The sequence below is a fragment of the Haemaphysalis longicornis genome, unplaced genomic scaffold (genome assembly GCF_048455015.1).
Source record: "Haemaphysalis longicornis isolate Haplotype H1 unplaced genomic scaffold, Haemaphysalis longicornis Haplotype H1 scaffold_3, whole genome shotgun sequence".
Lineage (NCBI taxonomy): Eukaryota > Metazoa > Arthropoda > Arachnida > Ixodida > Ixodidae > Haemaphysalis > Haemaphysalis longicornis.
In genome coordinates this window covers 1,933,689-1,960,792 of record NW_027526335.1, presented here as the reverse complement: position 1 = coordinate 1,960,792, position 27,104 = coordinate 1,933,689, and the positions used below count along the sequence as shown (strand labels likewise).

The 27,104-nt window shown below is 47.9% G+C and overlaps 1 protein-coding gene and 1 pseudogene across 1 annotated transcript in view; one reads left to right on the top strand and one right to left on the bottom strand.

The window, feature by feature from the left end:
• The window catches only part of LOC144173841 (transient-receptor-potential-like protein), a 148,972-nt gene extending 125,912 nt beyond the window's left edge, over positions 1 to 23,060 (top strand). The window contains exons 11-13 of the mRNA XM_077702115.1: positions 11,574 to 11,689; positions 12,184 to 12,475; positions 16,902 to 23,060. Of these exons, the coding sequence (XP_077558241.1) occupies positions 11,574 to 11,689; positions 12,184 to 12,475; positions 16,902 to 17,054 (561 nt within the window). The 3' untranslated portion in view covers positions 17,055 to 23,060. The remainder of the gene's footprint in view (positions 1 to 11,573; positions 11,690 to 12,183; positions 12,476 to 16,901) is intronic.
• Positions 23,061 to 24,711: 1,651 nt separating this feature from the next.
• Positions 24,712 to 26,637, bottom strand: LOC144173157 (uncharacterized; annotated as a pseudogene).
• Positions 26,638 to 27,104: the final 467 nt, after the last annotated feature.

Genomic DNA, 27,104 nt, shown 5'->3' with positions numbered 1-27,104 from the left:
AACTGAACCAGTGTGTCCAGAGAAGGACCGAAGAGGGGCGCGCTCCGTTTTTAATACTTGCCATGTGTGCTGCCGACCGGACGGGCTTCCGTTGAACCTTTGATTTCAGGCGAACGAAAGTTACGTCCGGGCGAGTTAAAAAACAAGACTGCGTGCACCTTGTCAAATAGCTGATCTTATGAACCAAATATACCGCATCACGGCAGCAGTGCGCACAAAAAAAGAGCGTTGATAATGTAAGACAAAGAGTGAACGCGGTTTGGGAAATCTAGAGGAAGCTATAAAAATAGACCCGAAGACCTTGAAATTGCGAGTTTTACCACCATACATTGCAGCGGTTTTGCCACCGCATGACTGTATCCGCGCTGGGCTTAGAATGACGCACGATATTTCTATGGCTCACACAAGTGCGTTTAGAGGAAAATATCTGTGGAAAGCTTCATAAAACTCTAAGAAGCATTTTTTTTTTAAATGCGCGTGAATCTGGAGTTCCTCCGTTTTTTCTTCGAAGAGTACACTTTTAGCGGTGCGCAGATTGTTTATTTTCTTTCCAAAATTCACATAAAAATTTCAGTTTCACTGCTGAATTCTCTGTAATGCTATATATAAGTAATAGTTTGCCTTTGGTACAAAAACAATTATCAAATGTGTGCACATTCACTGGAAGTTGCTCACTGTTTCATGTCTCAGGATGTTGTGAAGACCTGGCCAACCAGGCTTTTTTCTCGCGCTGTAGGCGCGTCAGGAACAAAATGATGCAACATGTTTTTAATGATCATTGAAGTACATGCACAGGTGAACATCTGGGGAGAATTTCAGCAAAATCGAAGAAGTGTTTTTTTTTTAATAAGCCTCTGAACTCGGAGTGTTTTAGTTTTTTTGTCACACTTGTGCGCCATTTATTTATTAACCGTAGTGTGCACAGACACGATATTTACGGTCCTTATTTGTGCTTGCCAGGAGCAGCCCTCACTCAAATTTGAACGCTCTAGCTCCATTAATTACGATAATACTGGCCCGCAAAGTACACAACAAAATGCGCTCTGAGCAAGATTTGGAAATTTATTTAAAAAAATATATGTTTTTCTGGCCGACGATATTTCGGGCACGCAATGTACACCAGGCGTAGATTAAGCATAAAAATTACCATTATCGCCTGATCAGTATATTTCTTGGTAGACGCCGCTAAATGTGGCCGCGGCGCATGGGCAGGTAGCGGCCGGGGTCCCCGCGGGTGGGTTCCAAATTTTTTTTCAGCCGGCCAAAATTTTTTCTGCCGAAACTATTTGTGAATCCGCACATTACATACATGCGGGAATGAGGTAAAAAAATTTCAAGCAAATTGAAGAGGTCGACCAGCCATGCTTTGTTCGATCTTATCTGAAATGACCCCACTGCGACTCGCACAGTTCGTTCCACACTTCGGAAGATGGCCATCTGGGTCGCGACCGCCGTCCGCCTGTACGTAGCAGGGTGCCTTCAGGTTTAGAATGATTCCTCGGCCCGTGTCGCAACTAAAGCCCCTCCATTTTGTCCACGGCCATTTTTTTTTTCCTGTGCGGCGGCTGACGAGACCAGTGTATAGGGGCCGCATCACAGCAACGGCAATATGCCGCGAAAATAGAAACGTCCCAGGCTTTTTGGGAAGCCCGAGCATGCTCGAAATGCCAACAGACAAACCAGGCTTCCATTTAATGTAAGTCATTTCTTTCAACTGATTTATCCTTGCATGATCACTGATGTCTGTGACGATGGAGGTCGCAGTGTGCCTTACCAGTGAAGATCGTGTCTCAATTCTCTGACATTCAAAAAATTGGCCGCGTATCTGCTCCTTTTGTTGCAAATGCCGTCAAAAGACGATAGTCTTTATCTGCTTTTGTGAAGTAAATGTCTCTCTTCGCTTTCCCGCTCACCTCTCATGTTGTTCCTCTTCGGTCGCGCTCCTCCCAAGGTAAAGACGCCAAAGGTTTGCTTAAATCATTTTAAATTTCTCGCGTTCCACTGCTCCAAACCGGGTGTCTCGATGCCAACGCTGCCGTACGGCGAAGACGCGCGTGAATCGAGGCGCCCTACTTTAACGTTTATAGAACCGCGTTTCCCTACTCCACGTGCGTTGAAAGCAGAACGTGGAACCTATGTAGTGGAACCTTTCGTAACTGTTGCCGGTTGATTTCTTAAAATGGCGCAAGAAGCTATAATGGCGCGGGCGACAGTAGGCGACGGCGAAGTGAATTCTTTTTCTGCAGTTGATGAAGTATTTAATTTCGCAAAAGCAAGCATGTTTGATTTTTTCATAAAGGAACACTGCAAATATCACTTCTGTATTGATTTGTTGTCTCATATTTGCGTAATGTCTTGTTCTTCTTCAACAATGTTGACAAGTATGAACATTACACCGGACATAGACGGGCAGATTTAGCTGTGACTATATAAGACTATTGCGCAGGCATTGTTTTACTTTGGCCGGGTGGCTGAATCGAGTCACAGACAGACAGACTGACGGACAGACAGACAGACAGACATACAGACAGACCAAAATTTCTGGGTTTAAGTAGCCCAAGAAAGACTATCGTCTGTAATAAACATTTCCTGACATTTAAAGAAGGTCATATGACTTCAGCTTGAACAATAACTACAGGACTTAGGAAGGAAACACGGACACAATGCTGACAATCAACTGAGTTTACTAACAATAAAGGGTAACATATATACATGAAACATTGCACAACATTGACACCGGGTACGGTCTTTTCGGTACAAAGTGTTTCGGTACGGTCTTTTCGGTGCACGGACATTTCGGGACACGGGTGTTTCGGGACACTGGAGTTTCGGGACACGGGTGTTTCGGTACAAAGACGAATTCCGCCGAGCGCTGTAGGCTGCGCGCGTTGTTTACGGGATGGTTTCAAGCACTCAGTTCGTACCTAATTATCAAAGATGTTCTTGTTCGCAGCTCTGCGTTAGTTTAGGCCAGCAGTTGATTATGCGGCCTTGCCAAAAAACTTCTGTTTATTTGTTGAATATTATCTGGGATATTTGTAGCATTTATAAAACCTAATTGTTCATTATTCTTTTTTAGCGACTTATTATCACCAGTATTTCATATAACAAATCAGTGACAGTATCACCATGTTTCGTCGCTCGTTTTCTGACGACTTATTATCGCTTTTTGTTTCAAAAATCAGTGAAAGTAATTTTATTTTCGCACTTTGGAGAGTCCCTACGACAATGGCTGCGGAAATGAGTGCCACCGCACGGTGAAAGGAACCTGTGCCTTTTTAAATTACTTAATGATGAAGGGCAATTTCTCGGCATTCTGCATTTGTGTGCGTTGCTTTTGTTTATAACGCAAGTGTTTAATAAGACGTTTTTCAAAACGCATTACGGAAGGCGCCTATTATAATCATCCTACCTTTCACCCTCTTCATCTATGCTCTTTCACCTTCCCCACCCCCACACAGAATAGCAGCCTTCAGAGTCTCTACGACCAGGCCGACCTCTCTGTGTTTTCTTTCCATGCAATAAATTATTCTCTCTCTCTCCCCATTGCCGCACGCTTCCGTCCCTACTTCTTCGTAGTTAGCAGAGACTGTGGCGGGTGTACAGTGTTTGTGAATCAAAAGTTGGAAATGCTGTGTAATAACGTTCAGAGAACGCTGAAATGTTTTCTGCAGCATATATTCAGATAATCATCTTCTCAAGGACTACTCACTTGGAATTCTTTTGGAAGGAAAAGTGCAAACATCTGTCATGTATTGATGTTTTGCTTCAAATATGCGCAATGTTTTGTTTTGGCTCAACAATGATGACAAGTATTGACATTGCCATCGGACTTAGATGTTTAGGAATGGCTCTCCTCTGCATTAACTTTGGCCGGGCGGCTGAATCGAAGGACAGAAAGAAAGGCAGACAAGCATACATAGAGAGACCAAACTTTTCGCGTTTAATGAGCCCAAGAAAGGCTATCGTCTTCAAGAAATACTGATGATGGGAGCAGCAGGTGCCATTTATCTCTGATAGGAATAAAACCCCCCCAAATTATGATAGGCATGTTTCCGGCAGAACGCTGAAAATCACAAGAGAGCAGCCGTGGCAAAAATATACCTTTCAATACTATACAAAAAGCCTTTTCAACTACCAATTCACAAACACCGTAAACCCAGCATAGTAACTGCTAACGACGATGAGGCCGGGACAGAAGCGTGCAAAAAGGTACAACAAGTGCCTTCGGTAATGAATTGATAATGACGCGGTGTGTGCATTGGAGAAAGCAACGCCCACAAATACGGAATGCCAAAATATTGCAAGATCTTCTTCATTACCTTAGGAAGACACAGGTTCGTTTGCCCCTGCGGTTACACTTAATTACGCAGCTGCTATTGTAGTTTCTGGAAGGTGAAAAAAAAAAAGTTACTCTCGCTGATCTGTTTTATAAAATGCTGGTCAGGGTAGATCGCTAAAGAAACGAAGTAATGAACGAGCCATACATTTTGTGGCTACAGTTATGCAAATACATAGCCGTTGCTTTACAAGGCCGCACTAATTTTTACTGACCTAGAATAAAGCAGAAATACGAGCAACGACAGTTGTAATAAACAGATTTGATTTGCGGGCTTGCAACTCCCACGTTAACAATGCCCGCTAATTTTGCTGCCTCGAACGCTCGCCCAAATTCATTTTTGCACTGAACCGAGCTGTACCGAACCGCCCTGTACCGAAATGTCCTGTACCGAAACGCCCGTGTCCCGGAACGCCCGTGTACCGAAAAGACCGTACCGAAACGCCCTGTACCAAATCGCCCTGTACAGAAAAGACCTAGACCCGCCCGCGGTGCATATCGGGCAAGTGCGGCAGTGGAATGATAGGCGGCCGGATGACGTTGCCTTGAGTGAGGCGGCGCGTTCTCGTGCCCTGTCATTAATGCACCTTCCGGTTTGTCCTGCGTACACTTTTCCGCGTGATGATGGGATGCTGTATACCACTTCAGTCTGGCATTCGGCGTATGTGGTTCGGTGGTCTCCCCTCTTGCTTCGTTGTTTATGCGTCGGCACATTTGATGCGCCGTGTTGGGGGCACTGCAAGCCATGTACAGGTCCGCGCAGAAGTAAACGGAGCACGGGAGCGGTGGCCGAACTGCGTCGCTGCGCCGCGTATGGGCGCCGACGGGAACCATGGAGCGCCGGTGTAATAGCAGGCAACGGCTGTACCTATTCTTTACGGTGTTCTCTAATACAGAATTTCCACCACATGGACATTTTTTCATTTCCCTTTCTTCAGAGCAGACCTGGACTGACCGGCAGCAATAACTTGGGACAAACCCAAAATAAAAGAAATCTCGTAAGCGAGATTTTTTTTTCCGTACAACGAAAATGTCTGTGAATGTGCATGGCAATTCTTTACCGGCTTACAATTAATTATATCGCAATGACATGCTATTCCAAACCGCAGCGGCCTACAATTTCATGCCTCCCTTTACGGCGCGCAACAAGGCACGTTTGCGGGTGCGCGCAGCTTCGTCCAGCTCATGAGCAGTGGATTCGGTCGCCGCTGATGCCTGCGAGCGCCAATGCAACCAGCGCCCCTCTATAGCCCAGCGCTGCCTCTTGAAGACCGTCTCGCCGAGCATGATACGCCAGCAGAGTGGCGATTAAACATATCAGATAGGGCGGTGGGGGCAGTGCAAACACACTTTTTGACCGGCGCTCGATGGTTCCCGTCGGCGCCCATACACGGCGCAGCGATGCAGTTCGGTCACCACTCCCGTGCTCCGTTTACTTCTGCGCGGACCTGTACATAGGGAACTACCACCGTATTCCCTCTCGTGCGTTGCACGCCTTGTCTCCTCTTGTTTCTTCCTTTCACACGCTGTAGTAGGCTTTCGCTCACTGCCGCCAGGATGCTTTCCGCGCAGCCGGCGTTACGCAGCGTGGTTAACTTGCGATCTACAGCCGTGTCACATGAAGGCCGTAACATATATGTGCGACGAGCGGGGATATGCATAGGATCTCGCGTCGCCCCCTACCTGGCGGAGGTGGACCGGCGCATTCAGTGAAGCCTGGAAGGAAAGCCGATTGTGGCCATTTTTAGTTATGTGGATGACTATTTGATTCTGTGCGCAAATGAACTGGCTAGTGACCAACGCCTGAAGGGTGAAATTATGGGGTGTTTTGAAGACAGCGCCCAGGGACAATCCTTCACACATGAGCTACCGGAGAATGGCTACCCGAGGTTTTTGGGCCTCAGCCTGCGGTTCGACAAGGGGCATATATCTGCTGGCGGTATGAGACACGGAGAAGCAAGGGCTTCCTACCCCACCACTCGGCACACTCCAAGAGCGTGAAGCGAGCGATTGCAACTGTGGGTTTGCGCTCGATCATTGAGAAGTCCTGCGCGCATCAGATGACAACGAGCTTCAACCGGCAGATAACCAGGCTGCGTAACGCCGGCTACGCGGAAAGCATCCTGGCGGCAGTGAGCGAAAGCCTACTGCAGCGTGTGGAAGGAAGAAACAAGAGGAGACAAGACGTGCAACGCACGAGAGGGAATACGGTGGTAGTTCCCTATGTACAGCCGTGAGCTGAAGTAAACGGAGCACGGGAGCGGTGGCCAAAACTAATCGCTGTGCCGTCTGGTTGCGCGGCGCCTGCTGTCGAAACCGCGCACAGCGCAGGCGTGGCCTAGCAGCATAGCACACATGCCGCTATCACTCGCTTCTTCGCGGCTGCTTCTTGCTTCGATAAATCAGCGCCAGAGGAATCAAACCGCGCAGTTAGAGGAACACTGCCGGGCACCACCCTATCATTGAAAACGATGCGACTCACCTGATATGCGAGAATGGTGTTACGCTGCCACACATATATCGTGCTGTCACCGGGCAGCGTTGGGCTCGTATCCTTTTTTTATTCTTCGACATCACAAGGCCGCAGCGGGAAAGCATTGCAGTAAATGCATCCGAAAAGAAAAAAGGCCAACCAACGTGGGTGCTTTCTCTTAGCTCAAGATGGTGTACGGGGTATTTTGCTTGTTTTGATATATTTGCGCCTGATGCAGGTAAAACTTGCCCCCTACTGAAACCGGCTTCCGTCTACATTACAGTGAATTCTATCCTATTTATCTGCCACAACCCCTTAGGCCCTTCACCAAATCCCGCAATTGTTCACATCCCACCCCGTTATATACTTGGGTTTTCGCCAAGGACACCCAGCGAGTCGAGCATAGCAGCTTTTTAAATGCGGAGCATTTCTTAGGCTCACCAACTCCTCCGTCCATAGGCGTCCGCAGCATAGAGTTTCATACAAATAACTAGAGGGGAAACTGGCGCTAGTGTCAACGCGAACATGGCAGCGGCGCTTACGCTTCAATGGGAATGATGGGTAGTTTTGGAACCGGATTCCGTGGGATCGAAACGGGCCTCTGGCTGCGCAAATTGTGTTTTTCGATAAAAAAATTCTTATTGCCCGGTTCTCCATTTACAAATTACATAACGAACAAGAAAGTTAGTGACAAAAACCGGCTTTGTGCGAAATAAAACGGCGCGTTTAAATAAAAAGCAGACGCGGAGTCGAGAGGGTTTGTGGAGCAGGTTTACCATTTTCCGCCAACTACAGCAGGACGCGGACTTCTTTAAAAACTACTTTCGGCACTGGTGGTTTGTAATAGTAAGAGAATTTTTGTGCTCATAAGAAAAAAGAAACCGATTACCTTTGGAGAAGTTATTCTTGCGTGAATTAGTGACATCCATCAAGCTGCGTTCCTATCAGCCGCCGGTGCTGCTGGTCTACGCCGTAGGAGCCGGCGTTCGCACGAAAGGTGTGGCTGTTCCAAGCGATTCGCAACCGTTGTCAGCTTTGACAATACATTGCTCTACCGAATGAGCAGCGCCGCAACTCCTAATTAGCAGACAACTTCGCCGCACAGAGCGCCGTCATTTGTATTTTCATGCTCGCTGTGCGGCAATGCATTGATAACCCACCCAATTCGCAACTCCGGTTGTAAAACATTCCACTCAGGGCGGCGTCAGTGCACGCGAGGCATGCAGTTCAAGGAGAAACGTATTTTTGATCACTCCTCCCAACACCCCGTGTAAGCAAATGCGTTCATGCAAATCCAAAACGAAAACGAAACCGCCTGCAATCCATAGTAAGTTCCACGAGCCATCAAGCGCCAATCCGAATCCACAATTACCCATCACGCCCATTGAGGCGTACGATCGCAGCGCCAGTTTCCCCTCTAGTTATAATGTAAGAAACTCTGTGGTCCGCAGCTCATGACGTCACGTCGAGGCGCAGGTGCGCGCCTCTCCCCCGTACCCTCCTCGCTCTCAACAACAGCTGCGGCGGTGCGGCAGGAGCGCGTCTGCGCGCGTATGCGCCGTAGCTGCCCCGTGCGCCTCGTCGCTCTCAACAACAGCTGCGGCGGTGCGGGGGGGAACGCGTCTGCGCGCGCATGCGCAGTAGTTACCCCGTGCGCTCCGTCGCGCTCAGCAGCAACAGCGGCAGGTGTACACGTGATAGCGGCGTGCTAGCGGCGTGACAGCGGCGTGACAACAGCGTGGTGGGGGGCGTGGAAAGGTCGCCCGCTTGTGTACGGAAGTGCGCGCATGCGCGTCTCTCCCCCATACTCCTCTCCCTCGACAGCGCGCGCAGTGTATATAAGCGGCGGAGCGCGCGTTCGAACTTCAGTCAAGTGCGTCTTTGCTTGCCTGTCGTTTGGCTCCAGATGAAGTATAAGCGATGGAAGCAACAGAACCGTCAACAAGTTAAGCATTCCAAACCCTCCCCACATCCAAACGGTAACCACAAACTACCCAATTACGCAACTTTCACGCAATACAACCACCCCTATGCGACGCATTTACTCGAGTTCCCCCCGTGGGAAGATGCGGGCGGGCGGCTTTTTTGTGACCAATGTGTCGGTGTGTGTGCGTGCTTGGGGCAGTTCGTATGTTCCCCATCAATTCAACGGCTCAAAAAGAAATACTACACGGGTGATTGGTCAGGTGAAACCCAGTATATCTTGCTTTTGGAGCATTTATTAACCGCTTCGAAGTTATCAAAACCACAAGACAAAAATAGCGGCCCACTAATTTATTGATAACATGAGGAGATAACATGAGGATACATCCAGCGAAGCTGATGTTTCCACGTTCCTTCGTTTCGCAGTCTAATAAACTGAAGTTTTTGAGATGTAGGATATATACAAAAACGGCTGAGGATATTTTCCAGTTTTACGAAGGTATTAACCAAAGTAGCCCAAGAAACTAAAGGAATCATTTGTAGTCAACCATTAAACTAGTTCTGTGTGATCGATGACTTGGAATTATCCTAGCAGGCAGAAATGTGGATGCTGTAAGGCGATTTTCACAGTTGTTTCGGCGAACCTGGTGAGGCTGCTCGAAAGGGTTCGGAAGCAGTACCTTCATGTTATCGTATTCAAACTGCGACTGCTGTGTGGCCGACTGAGGTAAATCTCCCCGCGGTTGAGTAGCCGTTGAATCAGTCAACCATAGTATCATTTGATTTGTAATGGTTTTTGAATAATGCACTTTACGATCTAGAACTGTTCACTGGAACGATGTATTGACAGCCGCAGACATTTCTAAACGTTTGTAAGTCCAGCGTGAACTAACTAGAAGGAGTACGTGATACTCCTCACAGTGGTCTTTGAGGTCAAATATGGTGCATTCTTTTCTTAGATATCCGCATTCAAGCAACAGTTATCGGGCCCCTTTAAATTCGGATTGGATGCAATGCATGTTATGTCTGACAGACGATGGCTACACGAAACACCCCTGATTTTTTATGCCAGTGGTACTCGGCCGGTAGCGCGCCGAAGATTCCTTCTCGGCTTGCGAAAGTGGTAGGGGACCCCACGATGAAATATGGTGATACGCGTCCTGTTGTTGCACAGTTACCCTTGCAGCCAAAATCGCTCATACACTTGTCTCTATGCCCGCCCTTCAAGTGTGGCTTTTCTTCGTCATTAAAACGTTGTGCTAAAAGCCAGCTTTAAAATTTGTGCTGTGTGGAGGCGTTATTCTAACATGTCATGCGGCAAATCCACTTTTTTTAGTTCGCGGCAGGGTTTGGAAACAAAAAAAAATTGGGAGTATCACGGAGGGACCCACGGAGTCCGAAGCGTCTTCACGTTCCTCTTTTTGTGTGCGGACGAACGATGCCCTGCGAACGATGGCCCTGTGCAACGCTTTGTAAAATAATACGCGTAAATAAACTTGGCTGTTCTGAAGTATACCGCCGTTTGTTTGCCGCATGCCGTCGACCATAAGCTAGTAATCTTTTTATCTTCAATCATCGACTGAACGTCCCCCCTGTGGATCAAATCCTTGAATTTCAACTCGTGTCACAGAAGTGCGCAAGAACTGTCAATAATGTTTTCAAGTGCAAATAAATCTAATCGAAAAATGTAGTTTGCATGCGTTTCGATAGTCGCTAGGCATTCAAGGCGTGGTTCAATGGTGTCTCATATCGCAATATAGTTTATGAACATTAAATGTATGTGTCGCACCTGCCCAGTCGGGTAGCAGCCCCCGCCGCCGTAGCGTTAGCGTACGCTAGCCGCTAAGCTAAAACCCTCTAATGTGTCGCTTTTCGGCTATGTTCCGGCCCTTCCTCACTGTCACGAAAGCGGGCACCTTTCTCTTCGGCGCTAGCGCCATCTGAGGGAACGCAATGCTTCGTCCTTTTTACCCGTCACTCGGCCTTCGCTTATCACCCCAGTCGGCACAGAAGTCGTGCTAACGCCTTGAACTGCCTTTTACGCCTTTCTCTCCGGTCACTATGGATCTTGCCAGTTGATTTTCCTCTTCCACGGCGCAGCTCCCTGGCCTCGCTCCCGATCTCTTAGAGTCAGAGCTTTTTCTGCCGCTGTCGTGGAGGCTTGACTCCTGGCGAACTTCCAGAGACCCAAAAGTGTTTTGCGATGGTTGCTGGATGATAAAACGTAGTTCTATTTGATGCCTGTTTTTATTTCGAGGATTATATTGGGGCAATGGTTTGATAAAATTGCGTGCATAAAATTGTTTGTCCATGTGCGATCAGGCCTTAGCCCCCCTTTCCCTCTCTCATGTGTGCTTGAGAAGTTAAAAATGGCAAGAGTCTACCCTTTGAAAAACTGAATTGTTGAATAATTATAATTATATAACCAAAATCTCCCGTTACGATGCAGAAAATTTGGGCCCTGCACAGCCGGTGAGGACGCAGATAGCCTTGTTTGTCCAGTGACCGTTTCGGAGCCGTAAAAGAGAGCTTTCTGGCCATACTCTTATAACGTTCAGCACTACACGCACGTATTTCTAAAGTATTTGGTGCAATATAAATCTTTGGAATGTCTTTTTGCGCCTATTTCATGGTATATATTTTTGTTTGTTCCCTCACTCCTGCAAGAATAAATTTTTCCCCCTTTTGGTACACTTAAATCATTTCGACCTCATTTTAAGCTGCGTGAACCAATGCTTAAATCCAAGTACACGTTTATCGCAGTCCAGTCATTATGGACTGCACCGAGTATGAGCCCGTTGTTTTGTGCTGCTGTGGTCTTTTGTTTCCTGCCGCCAGGAAGTGATGAAACGCCTGGTGAACCGTTATATACACCGGGCGAAGAAGCAGCTTCGGCAAGATGGCGTCAACGAAGACGACTTACTCGAGATCAAACAGGATATTTCCAGCCTCAGGCAAGGAACCAGTGCTCTCATACATTGCAGAGTTGTGCATACCCTGTTATGCTTTTTCACGTGAACTGTGCGCCTTTCAAGCGAAACTTCCTGCGCGTGGCTTTCCGGTGTACTGGAATTTGAACTTTCTCACGTTCTTGAAATTTTATTTTTGATTAATTGAAGGGTTTAGAATCGTGGGTTGCACAGAATCGTAGGAGGAGAGGGCGCTTATGTAAGGGGGCGCATAGAATTGAGAAAATACGGCAGCGGCGAGCGAATGTCCTGGCCTAGAGCTGAGAACACACGGTAGACTCGACCGAATACCCGGAGCAATATAGCGGTTGCGCAGAATCATGGGGGCCCTTGGAATCGGGAGAAAATACGTACTGCATAGAATAAAGGATCCAAGAGGATGCTTAGAACGTGGAGGGTGCAAGAATTTGGGAAATTCCGTAGTGGTGAGACAATGTACAGACGAGTTCCGAAACGCTGGCGGCATCGACGGCACGCAGGTTCGAACTCCGCGAGGACCGAAAACGCGAGGCGGCCCACAATGTGCGGCAGCTGGACACGCTTCGACGGGACATCTTCAAGGGCGTGCCGACCGCCAGGCTGGACGTGCCACCTCAACCGCCGCCGCCACCACAACTCGCGCATCTGCTTCTGCCCCTGGCGTCCCAGCAGCCGCCGCCGCCGCCGCCGCAGCAGCAGCAGCAGCAGCAACAACAAACGCAGCCGCAGCAGCCTCCGTCGCCCTACTACGGGCTCCTGTCTCCGGAGGAAATGGACCAACTGCGGCTGCAGGTCGGGCCCACAGGTCGATGCATTGTTACAGTGTCTCGGCCGCAGAGGAATGAATCGAATAGGATGCCAGTACATGGCAATGGAACGGAAGATGATGAGTATTTAAAGGAGTACTGACACTAAATTTCTCGCTTTCAGTTTTAAATGCAGAGCATTTTAGTAACTCACGATGTCACCCGCGTTGACGTCCGTAGTCCGCACCGTCGTTGTCCCTACTATATAAAAAAATACTATCCGGCGCCAAGTTTCGATCCCTCGACCCTGCGGGCGGAACGGAATGTACATGGTGCTCTACCCACAGCGCCACAAAGCCGACACAGAATGGGACGCTACTAACGCGCCTTATATCCTTGAATCATTCAAATTACTGCTGACGAGCGCTGTCTCGTCAGCAGTTGCCACAAGTGCAACAACATTAACGTAACGCAAACTACTTAACGTCGTCCGCCACCGGAAATGCTCTGCATTTGATCGTGCCCCTCGCGAGGGGGATGTTTCACCGCGTCTTCCTGCTGGCCAGTACACTCGTCGCCATCTGTCGGATGTTGTGCGAACCCTTTGCGGCTGATGGCGCGCGATTTGAAACGACATTTTTTTTGTTTTTATGTTTGTTAGTGTACCAGCACTAAGACACCACCATCGTTCCTGGGCGCTTACAATACATTGATTGATTGATTGAATATTATTATTTTTATGCTGTAAAGAATGCCTATTGGCCCAGTAATTACGAAAATCGAACCGAAAGCCGTCAGCCGCCAACATAGAATTAATTATAGCACGTTTATTGCAACCAGTTTCAAATTCGGTCGCCGCGCGGGAAAATGGCCGTTCGAAGGCCAGCCTGCAAGCGGGCCAGTCTTACGTACGGTCTCACCCGTGACGTCAGGGACGTTCGCCGCATCATCTGCTACGATTGCACATGGTCCGCACTGGCCCGCGCAGTCGACATGTCGTCTGAATCGTCAGGCTCGGATGAGTCGCTGCCACCCGACAGACATAACTTAATTTGGCCAAGCGATTAGGCCGGTGATGTCTTCGCCGCCATCCGTTTTTTTTTAAATCACTGCGGCTCGAACCGGCGCAGACCGTGATAGCAACAGCTTGTCGCCACTCTTATAATCAATCTGATCGCGAAAAAAAAGGTCCACATGCGAGAAAGTAGATGTTGGTGTGTTGAAAAATTGCGCTAGGGGTTGTTATCAGCGCTGAATTTAAAAACGGCGTTCAGATATTTGCCGCGATGGTAAGCCTTGACTGACCGGCAGCGGAGGTTCGGCGCTCCGACCTAGCACTGCCGGCACCGCGGTGCGGCGAGCGGCCGAAAGATGCCGCCACCTGCGCGCTAAAATCAAAACAGGCCACGGCAGATGTCTTGGTCACCGATCGCTGAAACGGAAATTATCGCCAAAATAAAGCTCCATGTGCGAAGTAGGGATGATAGTGTGGTGAAAAGTTGTGGGTCATTCGCAGTTGTACAGATACCAGCGATCAATAGTCGCCACGATACTAAGCCTAAAGTTCCCAACACCCAAGCTAACCCGAGCAACGCCGAGCCCGCTGGCTTGGGCGACAGTTCTTGCGGCCGCCGCCGCCGCGCACGAACTCAGGCCACGTTTAGCGCTGCATGTCGTCGCGTGGAAAATAATGCATCTCGGTGTCGTCGATTTGCTCGGACAGGCTTCCACGAGCAGTACTTCGCATTCCGCGAGCTTGCCACAGCACAACTTGGGCGACCTCGGCGACGCGCACCGCCGCGTCGCCGCGGTGGGCGTCGACATCGCGCACCTCGCGGTGCCGGCACCGCGTAGTTTTCGGCACCAGTGCAAGGGAACACCATGCACCGGCCACGAACTGAAGAGCAAAGACGTCGAACACGCAAAGTTTACAAGCATTGCTCACACAGCTACGCCCACGTCTCCTGTCCAAACGAAAACCACCGACAACAGCAGCGCAGGATATCGTTTCCGGTTCCGAAAACGACTATAGAGAGAGAGAGAGAAAGACTTTATTTATGGCCAGCAGGGAGTGGGAGGTCGGGATGCGCAGAGCCTCCACATCCCACCCACCCACGTTCACGACGTCTTCGGGACTATGAGCGGTGCGCGAAAGGTACTCGGGAGTTCGTTCGTCCCCCCCCCCCCCCGTCTGCGACTCGCTCCGCTTCTGCCTGGCGAGAGCAGCCTCGAGCTGCTGGACGGCTCGAGTTTGTGCGTCCAGGTATACGTCGAATATACAGCACTCGTTATGGTGTCCGGCAGCCGGCCGTAGAGGTCGGCAGCTTCCACGGGGTGCACTGCACAGTCCCACAGGATGTGGGGCAGAGTTGCGCGATATTACCCGCACACACTACACACGTCACTGGCGTACACGTCCGGGCACACGTGACGCGCGAGCGCCGGCGTGATCACTGACTGTGTTTGTAGTTGGCGTAGTAGCACTGCCTGCTGTCGTGTTAGTTCCGGGTGGGCGCCGGAGCGGTGCGCCGGCCGAGCCGGTACCACTCCAGCACCTGTCACCCTGAACCGGCCAGACACGCCGGCCGATGTTTCGTCATGCCGAAAGCGATTTCGCTAGTGCTGCCGATTTGTGGAAGCTCGCGGCCGGGACAATCAAAATCGATTTTAGATGTGATTCTGGCCTCGGATCGCTGCAAAAATTTCTGGGAGGCATCTGTACAAACTACTGAAGCCAATTATATCATTTTTAGGCGCCAAAATTTGGTGTCAGTACTCCTTTAAGAGACAAGAAGAGAGCGGAGTGGGTCAGGAACAAACACTTGTCAAGGACATATTAGTAGAAATTAGGAAGAAGAAACGGGCGTGGGCAGGGCACGTAATGCGAAGGAAAGACAACCGGTGGTCATTAAGGGTAACAAAGAGGATCCCTGGAGAAGGCAAGCGTGGCAGGGGGCAGTAGAAAGTTGGATGGGCCGATGAGATCAAGAAGTTTGCAGGGATAAATTGGTCGCAGTTAGCACAGGACCGGGATAATTGAGGATCTATGGGAGAGGCCTTTGCCCTGCAGTGGGCGTAGACAGGCTGATGATGATGATGGTGATGACATGACCTACGTACAGCATTCGGACATCTTCCGGGTAGCAGCCAATAGCCTGAAACCCGGATTACACTCAGGTAGTAGAGAAATCTGCAGAGTGTGGGTCCCTTTTCTTCACGTGGCAGTTATGCAGAGCATCACATCGATATATGAGCGTTTTTTTTTAAATTCTGAGCCAACCGCTCAACCGTTCGTGCTCGGAAAGCTCCATCGAATGGTTATAGATAAATATGAAGATTAAACGGGCATATTAAACGGTCAAGCTAAAAGCCTCATAATCGGACATACTGGGCAAGTTGTCAGTATTGGTGCAAAATCACGCAAAAGAAATGAGGCGTATGATTAGCATGGGCTGGGGGCATTCGGCAAGCACTCTCGTGATAAACATTAGACTACCTGTTTCATTGAAAGCAATGGTATGAACCTAGTGCGTGCTGCCGGTAGTGACTTACGGGCCAGAAACTTGGCGCCTTACTAGTCACCAATCATGAAAGAAAATTCAGGCCAGCCCAACGAGCCCAGGAAGACGGGTGAGAGGCGTGACGCTAGGGATGGAAAAGCGTCCTGGATTAGGGGGCAAACTCGAGTGGAAGACATTATAGCTAAAATTGAAGAGGACTGGTGCCGGGCATGTAATGCGGAGAAGCGACAACATGAGGACAATGCAGGTGGCAGAATGCAGACTTAGTTCCTCAACCTGTTCCCCGAAAGAAAGCAGAGTTGCGCGCCTGCTTTCCACGTGCTGCTGCCGCCATTACCAGCGCTGCGCACAAAAGCCTACGCATGCGTGCACGGGCTCAACCCCGAAGCTACAACCAGCGGGTGAAAGGTGTCTTTCCTGCACGATTCTGTAATGCACGGTGACGGGTGGTCGCACAACTCTGCTGCCCTCGGGAACCCGTATACAGGAACTTTAACAGTGTGTTGTCGATGAGATCGAACTAGAAGTAGGCGAAGATATTCAACTCGATGAAAGGGGAAATAAAAGAATTAATGGGGAGTGGTTGGAAATCTGCGAGATAGGCCTTTGTCTTGGAGTGGACATTAATAATATAATGATGGCGCTATAAAAAAAACAGCTGATATTTTGCATCAAAGTTTGACTTTTTCAAAGCGTTTCTGACATATCAAGGTCTGCGAATGTGTGACAGAGGTTGTGAGGAGCAAGCGTTTATTGAGAATTCTAATTTTGTGGGGTGTCGAAATCCTCCTGGGGGGTGTTGGGGCATGTTGGAGGGGTATGCATAAATCTCAAGGCCCGTGGTTGACTGTTTTTGTGGGGGTGTTGAGGGGGGCCGTCCTCCTGTCTTTGTACAGTCTCAGTTCTGTGGCGAAAAGAAGGGTACAGAGATGGCCCCCTGGCCCTGCACAGGTCATCAACGGCGTGCGCGAGGAGCTACGGCAGCTGGCGCGAGAGCTGCACCTGCAGCACTGCCACCGAGGCCCAGCCCCGCTCCCTGCTCCGGCAAGGGCGCCTTCGCTGCCGCCCGACCTCTACCAGACGCACCTGTTCACCCAGTTATGAGTTCGCGCTTCACTGGCCACCGCAGTGGACGCCACTCTGCCTGCAGACTGCGATCGTACAGAGCGTTACTGTTCCGCGACATGACATGTTTCAGGGGCATGCGGTCTGCTGACATCTAGCTGTCGAGCGATTTTCTCAAATGGTGAGCTTAATCTCGATCGTCCCGAGGCTATGCATAGCTGGTTTCTGGGAAGTTTGCCATGTCGTTTGGCAGGCGTCATATAGTCGCCAAAGATCGCTAATCCCCACAAAGCTGCAGGATTGACACGAGCTCCGTTCATACGAACTGCATTGTTCGATGCACTTTGATGCCACACAAAGGCATTTGAGGATACCCTGATTCTTAGAGCTATTCCCGAACGGCTAACTAAAGGCCTCTTGAGCTACCAGTGACTGTTGCAGTGATCATACCAGTGCGCCTGCCCGGCAATTATTAGTGACACGTACGCTCCGGCTATGGACGTGCAGATCTGTGTTCCTCAGGAATTCTGTACACTCAGTAACATTGTAACCGTCACAGTTCGAGCCTTTAGACTGGCCCTACCTAGCTGTGTCTGTGTCTGCCATCAGCGCCTTATGGCTGCCTGTATCGCTTTAGCCACTACGGCTAATTCCTAGAACTTGCTGCTGCTACAACAAGCATCGACGGTGCATCGTCTAGAACTCTACCATTCTGCAAAAAATGTGTAACGCTGGCGTTCTGCACCTATTGGTGGCTGTTTACTACTTTGTGTACTTTGGTGCTTTTTTTTTTTTTTGAAGTGTGTAAATAACTGCATGCCTTCTCATCGGTACTTTGATAACGTAAATCCGAATCAGCGTTGATGGTTTTGAAACTTTCCAAGCTCCGAGTCATTCTGAAAATTTTCTTACCCAAGCAACCACCGGACGTCCGTCGGCCGTCCGTCCATTCCGGCTCTAGCGGACGTCCGTATGATGTCCGTTTTGGGGCCGATGGACGTACCATGTACGTCCGCTGGACGTCCGGTTTTAACACTTCCGTATGTCCAATCGGACGTCCGAAATTAGCTTATTTTGGATGTTCAGTAAAAAATTCCAGAAACACATAACCAGATGCTAATGTTCTTACAACGAATAGTATACACCGCGCAAGGCTAGCGCACTACCAGGCAGACAGGGGGGGGGTAAAGAGAATTTATTATAATGAACACAGTGAACTTACCTCACATGTTTCGTTAGCGGTTCTCAATTCTTATATATCCTTCCCCAAAGAGATCATCGTTGGAGTTGGTGAGCGCGTCAAAAAAATTTTAAAAATTAGGCTTAATTATAGAAATATGCAGATGAAACTTGCAACCTACAAGCCAGGGTGTTGATGCACAAAATCTTTTTAATTGAAAAGCACAGTAGCGTTTTTGCTTTTATATCCAATTTACTCCATTATTTGATGCTTCATAGTAACTTTTTACGTCCGTTGGTGGATGTCATTCGGACTTGTACATCCGTTTCTGGATGCCCACTGTATGTCCGAAAATGCACGTCCAAACATGGACGTACAGTGGCCGTCCAAACTGGGCCTTGGATGTCTGGCTGTTCGGACGTCCCACGGACGTCCGTGGTAGCTTGGGTAGCTGCGTTGAGCACAGATGTGGCAGAGTAACTGTAATGCTTGGTGGAAAGCCGACCCAGCAATCGACTGGTATTATGCCTTTGTAAGAGTAGGTAATTTTTTCTGCACGGTCGTATTCCTGCAAAAGAATGTTCCCTTGTGTTCGTGTATCGCGACAGATTTGTCCTCCTGTCACCAACACCTAGAATAATGCTCATGTTGGTAGAATACGCAGCTGCTTGAGAGAGCTTAGAGTATGCTAGTGTTTGTTAATCAAATACCATGCTATAAGGGGTGCCGTGGCACCACATGTAACAAATTAGGGGTCTGTGACTGACGATCACAAAACAAGCTGTATTTGAGGGGGCTTTTCAATGTTATCCTGTTTTTTCTTGGCAAATAACAGTCCTGCAGTCATGTAAGAAATCTGCAGTAGGCATGAACAAGCCTCATTATGTCCAAGCTGTACTCAAGGGCTGACTGCCCTTGCTTGACCCAGTACCGCCGTAACGGTGACTAAGTGTGTGTGCTTGATGGTTTATTCAGAACTCTGTGTCAAACTTCACCAAAGAAAGGTGCCGTAAGACCTCCTGACAGCATCTGCTCACCTGATCCCAGTACAACAGTCAAAGGTTCCCCCACCCACACCTGCTCCTGAAAGAAATTTTTGTGAACGCATGTTGAGGGTAGAGATGCAGTCATTCCAAGAGCAATCTAGTGCTTTCAGGGTTTGCAGTGAAAACCACTGTCTCGGGTATATCAGGTGCACTGGTGCTTTAGCTAGGAAGAAAAGATGAAACTTTTAAAAAATGAAACTTGAAAAGATGCTTTGTTGCTGTTGCTGGATCAGGGCGGTTCATGCCATGCAGAATGTGACGGCAATTTCTCCGCCCTAGCATCACCTCCAGCCTCAAAAAACTGGGCTACCTCACAGGGTAACTCCAAGTTCAGTTCCCGACAAAAAGTCAACACACAGACACAATACCTTTTTGTGCAGCATTCAGTGTTGTACACCACAGCCCACTTTCTATGTACACACAAATCCCAGTTCTTTTGTTCACTGTGTCACCATACATAGGACTTTTTCCTGCTGGAACAACGAAACTTTAAAAAATTTGTGAAATAGCATTTTAAGATCATGTTGCATATGATTTCAAGTGTCAGACTAGTAGCTTCCAGAAAACTCGTGCTCAATCGGGTTGAGATGACGGAAAACACGAAACATTGTCAGAGTCCATAGGCAATAACGCACGTTTAGAAATGAATGAAAATCATTTATTAAATGTGTACATTCAGTGCATCATTCGTTCTAAGTCGATTGAGCAGAGTTGCATGTGACTGCAATTGAAGCATACTGGGCCTTGTTCACTCTGGGGGTTTTCCAGTACTGCTGCCCAGATGTTGCACCACTGGCATTAGTAAATCATAAATATATTTTGTTTAAATACAGCTGTAACCTAGCTTGCTTTTGCAATTACAGCATATGAAAATAACCACTCCGCTATTGCTGTGCTAATATTTGGGACAGGTTTGCTTGCCGGGATCCCGAGGTTTGGGCATCTGATGGTGACGAAATAAGTGAGTGCGTGTTTCAAGAATCAGAAATGACAAATGAATAAGATTCATGAGATTTAACGATTCTATTTTGTGACATACACCTGCCGAGACATTCTGTCAATGTTGTTTGCCTATCGTATTTTATTGTGAAGAGGTAAATTAAATAGACTGCTCACCTGAGCGGGGCATAGTATCAGAGGTTGAAGGTTCCTTTTTTCAGAGCCACCTCACTAAGCTCCGAGTGCTGCAAATGCATTGGTGTATTTACTGAGGGGATTTTTTTTAGGGGGGGGGGGGTCGTTGTTGCCATTGGCTTCATTTCGTCCAACTTGTGTTATGCAGCGCTGTTGTTGTTTCTGATAACGATTAAGATGATGCGTCACATAACCACCTGAGCCACCCTCAACTGCTCCCGCTACTACAGAAACAATATTTTAAAAAATCAACAAATGGCTCGTGTTTGCTATAGTCTGCACAGGAAACTGTTTCCATATGTCCTGTACCTTCACCGAAGTTTATTGTTGTCAGGCTGCGAGACTTCTTTATAGCTGTGGTAGAACCAAGCATGAACATATGAGCAAAAACCGAAGCCAACGAATAGGAATGCATTTTTCCCGTGACCCTTCCAAATGCCGGCATAAGCCAATTGTCTCGCAGCGTACGGTTGTGTTCAGGCATGTGCCCCGTGTGCACCAGCCTAAGTGTCAGTCACTTTGGCACTTGAGTGCAGTCGAGAAACACAAATTTCTCTATTTTGACACACTACCTATAGTAACTACAGCATAGGGGACATAAGCTTGGTAGATCAAACTACGTCTCTTTGACACCGCGCAAGCTTAACACGGATTTCAGCCATATAAAGAGAAACCACTTACGAACCTTTATATAGCATCAAGTAGGCATTCGCCAGTAGCTCCTTCTCCCGCCGAATTTTGTAGCCGTATTTACACCGTCCGAATGGCAGACAGGATGAGACCATATAGGACGATCCCGGGAGTTCCAAAGGGGTTACATTCGTTTGAGAGAACGTGGTTCTAGAGCAATGATCTACCTTTTTCGGATAGACCCGGAAGTCTGGGGGAGTGTGTCTGGCTGCAGCTGCGCGAGAACAGAAAAAGCTGCCATGTTACTCAAGCTTTGTTCACTGACAGTGTGTAGAATAGAGCCAAGGGGCAAGGACCATGCAGGATCGTACAAACCACAAATTGCTTAGAGGCTTCTTCCATCTGTGTAATTTCTCTCGTGACTCAGTTATGACGGGGTAAAGATGTTGAGTGCGAAAAAGAACGGGTGTGTCGATCATCTTCTTATTTCTTTCATTACTCCTGAGCACGGCTCCCTCCTTTTCCAGTGACCAAGGCTGTCAAACAAATCCTCATCCTCTATAAGTTTTAAGCTTAAACACGCTTCTCCTGAATACAAGAAAGTGCTCTCATGCCACTCTCATACTAAGGTTGACTTTTAAGGTACACTGAAGCGTACTAGTTGAAAACTTAATTATGGCTAAAATCGTAGTTCAGCCCATGCAATTCATCATTTGGCTATTCAGCAGAAGGTCAGAGCCTTGTTTAGCTGTAATGGGTGGCAGAACAAAATATCATTCGTCGCTCACGGCCGCTGCATTAACCACCGCAATGTTGGCACACTGTATTTTAGTGTAGCTTCCATGCTATCTCAGACTTCTAAATTTTGAATTTCACACATTTCGGTGTTAATATTCATATCTTGTTAAATTTCGCCCGGCAAACCTTTGCCACTGCACCAGCTGTGATGACACACTGGTCAGGGTGTCATCGTAGCTGACAACAGTGTATAAGCAAGAAGGCTGGTGCAAGGGGAGTGGCCCTTTTGAATGCACCTTTAATGTTAAAAGATGCGGGCAAATAAGGTGATAAAGATTGTAGCATAGCTTATGGGTTACTTGCAAATGTGGGCTAGTTGGTTCGAACAGTTAAAATTAAGCAGCGCGGTAAAGACGGGACAATATAGAAGAGACAACACAGGACCAGCACTGGCCTAGTCCTGGGTGGTCTCTTCCCGCCTTTACCACGCTACTTAGCCATGTTTCGCTTATGTGTTCCATACTTTAATCTGGCAAGTTAATCAGACAACGTTTACAACTCACCTCAGTGTTACAGTAGAACCTCGTTACAAGAGACACTTGGTTATAAGATACATTTGAATGAAGACGGTTTTGTTGGTTTTCCAATGATCGCCATGTTAGCAACTTCGCATACAAGAGAACTTGGTTACAAGAGACGCGTCTTCCGGCTCCCTTGACTGTCTCTTGTAACGCAGTTCTACTGCACTTCAAGAGCCGTGGCCCCAATGGCTAGAGAATCCACCCGCCATTATCGCTGTGCCCACACCCGCACCCTTGCACCATCCTGTGCACAATTACACCATCCTGTGGGCGAGCATTTTGATAGAAAATAATGTAAGTATGCCCACACAAATGGCAATCATAGAAATATACGTTTGTTTTGACATCATACCCACACAAAACCCTACCACATTCTAAAATAAACAAACAAAAAATAAATACAATCCATGTGCCATAAAGTGAGCAAGTTCTAGTGGTATAGCCTGCCTGTCATGTAAATAAACTACAATATTGAAAACTTGCAAATTTCTGGAAAGTTTGAAAAAAAAAAATATTTGAACACAGGATTAAGGCATGTCGTTTTTTCCAGCGGTCACTGTTTGGAGACATTTGTTCATGAAGAGATGGTTGAAACAATAAAGATTTCTGTTTTGTACATGTGGTTTTTAATGTGTTATGCAGCACGTAAAGGCTGTTCTCACAGATTTTTAACCACCTGCTGACAATGAGAGAGATGTAATACCGTGTGTCCCATGTGCTAACTGGCAGGGTTAACAGTTGGATACATTCACCCTTTTGCCAATAAATAAGTTTATAATGTTTAATGATAATCCAAAGCACCTCTACATGTTTAGGGGTTTTGAATAACCCAATAATTTATTAAGAATAATAATTGTTGTTGAGTGAAAATTGCAGGCATTTTTCAATGTAGGGCATAGGAAGCAACACACACAGCATCTTTTGTGATAATTTTGTTTCAGTCTTTCAATCTTAACCTCAAACCAGTGAAGCGGAAGTCCTCACAAAATTCAGGTACAGTTGGCCGCTTTACTACCCAGCCTATGTGAAGCCCATGTGGCCTACTCAAATGGCACAGCATCTTGACCCAGTCGCAATGATAATGTATGTCTACATCACAAAATAGTGAATGACCATGCCTAAATAAAATGACACCCCTCGAATGCACCAGCTGCTGACCTCGGCAGAGGGTGATTGATTGATTGATTAATTATGGGGTTTAACGCGCCGACGCAACACAGGTGATGAGGCGCGCCGTAGTGGAGGGCTCCGCATTAATTTTGACCCCGTGCGGATTTTTAACGTCAGCCAAAATCTCGTACACACGGGTGTTTTCGCTTTTCGCCTCCATCAAAAAAAGCGGCCGCTGCGGCTGGGAATCGAACCCGCGTCCTTGGGCTCAGCAGTGCAACTCAACAGAGGGTATGCACCAATAAATGAAGTGGCGTGCATTTTCCAAGCCCCTGGCACCGACAGTACATAATGTGATAGTAGTACTACCAGTGGCGTAACTGGATATGACGGCGCCCAGGGCAAATAAAATTTCGCGCCCCTCATGATGATAGTGATAATGATATCATCATTTTATTATTATTATTATTATTATTATCATCATCAATGTGGGAAAAAAGGCCACCTCGCTGTTTCGGGCAAGCGAATGAGTGATTTCTTGAATGATTGTTCACTTCGGTGCAGTATAGCCGTCCTGTACATCCAAATATCGTCTGATACACCAGAAGTCCACTAGGCCTGAAAAAAGGTGAAAGAATAAATGGACCTTGCCGCGCCGGTCACCTGTTGTCGTCTCGCTTTACGCGAAGTTCATAAATTAGGTACAACCACACAAAAGAACGACGAAGTAGGCATGTAACAGTTTTTCTCTGCATTGCAATGCAATGTATTGCTCAAAATTATTTATTGCACACATCAAATCTGTATACTATGCCTACATGTTTTTATCAATGCCATTGGTGCGTCGAAAAACTCGTTCGGGCAAACTCTGTCGTCTCCTCGTTGTCGCCCCTTTTGTGACGCCAGCGCTGTTGTTGATCATGAACAATTGTCAAGAAACACGCGTTTTTTATATTAAAACGCTTTATATACATCGTTTGGTTATTATTAGCAAAAGTATAAAAAGGACCGTTCACTAGGGCAGTCCGTCAAACCCGCCGCGGTGGCTCAGTGGCTAAGGCGTTGCGCTGCTGAGCACGAGGTCGCGGGTTCGATTCCCGGCCGCGGCGGCCGCTTTTCTGATGGAGGCGAAAAGCAAAAACGCCCGTGTGTACGAGATTTCGGCGCACGTTAAAGGTCCCCAGGTGGTCAAAATTAATCCGGAGCCCTCCACTACGGCGCGCCTCATCGCCTGCGTTGCGTCGGTGCGTTAAACCCTTCAATCAATCAATCAGTCCGTCAAAACTAGAGCAGCACTTTTCTTGCTTTCGATGAAGCAAACCGTTCTATAATGACATCAAAGTTCGTTTTTTCAGTTTGTTCTCTTTCCACACTCAGAAGAGCAAGATCAGAAAGTCTGTCCTTGCCCATTGTGGCGCGCAAATAAGAAAGTATCAATTTCAGCTTGCTGAAGGACCTCTCACAACCAGCGATAGAAACTGCTATGGTTAACATTATTTGAATGGCGACGCGAAGGTTGGGGAATACGCTGTCATCTCCATACTCTACAATAAATTTCAGAAGTTCTTCAGGTCTTGACACTTTCTGGTCAACCCGCCGTGAAAGCAGCAGTCGGCAATCTAAAATCTCTTCATAGAGGTCCTGCGCGTTAACGTCGGAACTGTAAAACTCGCCACAGGTGTAGCATTTTTTTAGTTCGTTTTTGTCGTCGCTGTAGCACAGCTTGTTCATGTCCAGGAGAAAGCCAAACTTGGCATCGGTGTTCTGCAGGCGAGTAAACCGTTCGTCGATTTCGGAACGAGAGTGGACTTTTCACCAGGCATCTGTTTTTTTCGTCGTGAACGCCTTTCAACATCGACATCCCACGCCTCACAGAGGCCAAGCCCTTCATCGAGTGACTCACCCACCAGAGTTTCCCTCTCGTCATGAAAGTGATCTCTGAGTGCTTTCATGTCTAAGGCAGCATCGTGAAAGTTCATTTTTGGATCTTGCAGCCTTTTCTGGACACGATCTATGCGAACCAGTATCTTGTTCCAAAAGCCGAGCAAAATCAAAAAATCATAACTCAGCATCCGCGTGTGCAATAGTGTGGCATCACTTCTAGTTTCGCTCGTTTCTTCGTCGTCATTTGCCATTCCTTGGAGAACGTCAAGTATCTCCTCAAGGTATCTACAGACTGGCTTCACCGCTTCGACCCTTGCACTCCATCTAGTATCTGACTCCGACTTGACCACAACGGGCACCGCATCTTTCACTTTCTCCCAACGGCGTGTGGAGCGAGAAAAAAAACACGTAAAGTGCTTCGATGGTCCCAAAAAAGGTCACCATCATGGTGTCTTCTTTTGCAGCCTGTACTCCAACCAAGTTGAGCGAGTGATTGTCGCAGTTTACGAAGATTGCCAGTTGGTTTTTTTTTTCCGCTATTCTTTGACTGACACCACTTTTTTGTTCTGCCATCACGGCAGCGTTGTCGTAGCACTATGACCGACAGTCCTGTAGGTCCATTTTGTCCTCTTCTAGCTTGCTTAGGATCCCCTCAACGAAGCTCTCAGCATCTTTCTTCCTTACCTGGATAAAACCGAGGAAGGACTCCTCAACCTTAACTGATTTCTTATCGAAGTCAACTTTCACGTATCGAACAACCTCTGACATTTGTTCACGGTGTGCCTGGTCGGGAGTCGTGTCGAACATAATGCCATAATACTTGGCTTTGCGGATCCTTCGCAGCAAGGATTCACGAACTGCTGCAGCCATCATGTGGATGAATTCGTTTTGTACAAAGGGTGATGGGTACGATGTGGACCCGGGATGACTTTTAGCGTATGCGAGGTGTTGCTTTATGACGGGGTCAAAAACTGCAACTAACTTCAAAAGAGCAAGGAAATTTCCGACATTGCTTTCGCGGCCTGTTTGGAGACTCTCTAGGTGCCCCCGCAATGCCAAGTTCTGAGTAGCGAGGAATTTTATGCAGTGGAGGACTCTCATCAAAATTTCACGCCACTTGTGCTTTTCTTTCTCCATCTGTGATTGTAGGTCGTCATCAATTACTCCTGCGGTGTCCATTAAATTTCTTTCCATTTCTTTCCACTGTGTAAAACACATTCGGTGATTCCTTGCATTTTGGTGAAGTGTGATCTTCTCGGGTGCCTTCCACTCGGTGAATCCCCCTTCTTGCTCCAAAGATGATAGCTGATCTGAGCGGGAAAAAATTCCCCCGCATTTCCCCGAGGGGGAGAATGTGGAAGTGCGAATGCACGGTTGTCGGCCCGCTTGCGGCGCTTGCGCTCGGCCCCCGCAGCCCACCGCCTCGCCGCCTTCTCTTCCATCTCTTCCATCGGGTTTTTAGTATCACGTGTACACCACGCAGTTATCAAGCCGCTATAACGCCGCTGAGTCGCCAACGCACGCCGCTGACGACGTAGTTTGAATGCGTTAAAGATATAAGGCGCGTCACTAACGCTGATATCAGCGTCGCGTCCGTGGCTTATTCGGTAGAGCGTCGGGCTGCGGCCCGCAAAGTCCTCGGATCGAAACCTGGCGCCGGATGCTGTTTCTTTTTTAAATATAGAGGAGCACTGCGGACGCCGCCGTCGCCGGCGGTGGATGGTTTGGGGTCGCTTATAAAGTGCATTCGCACTTAAAAAGGAGGCAACACATGCAAAATGCTGCC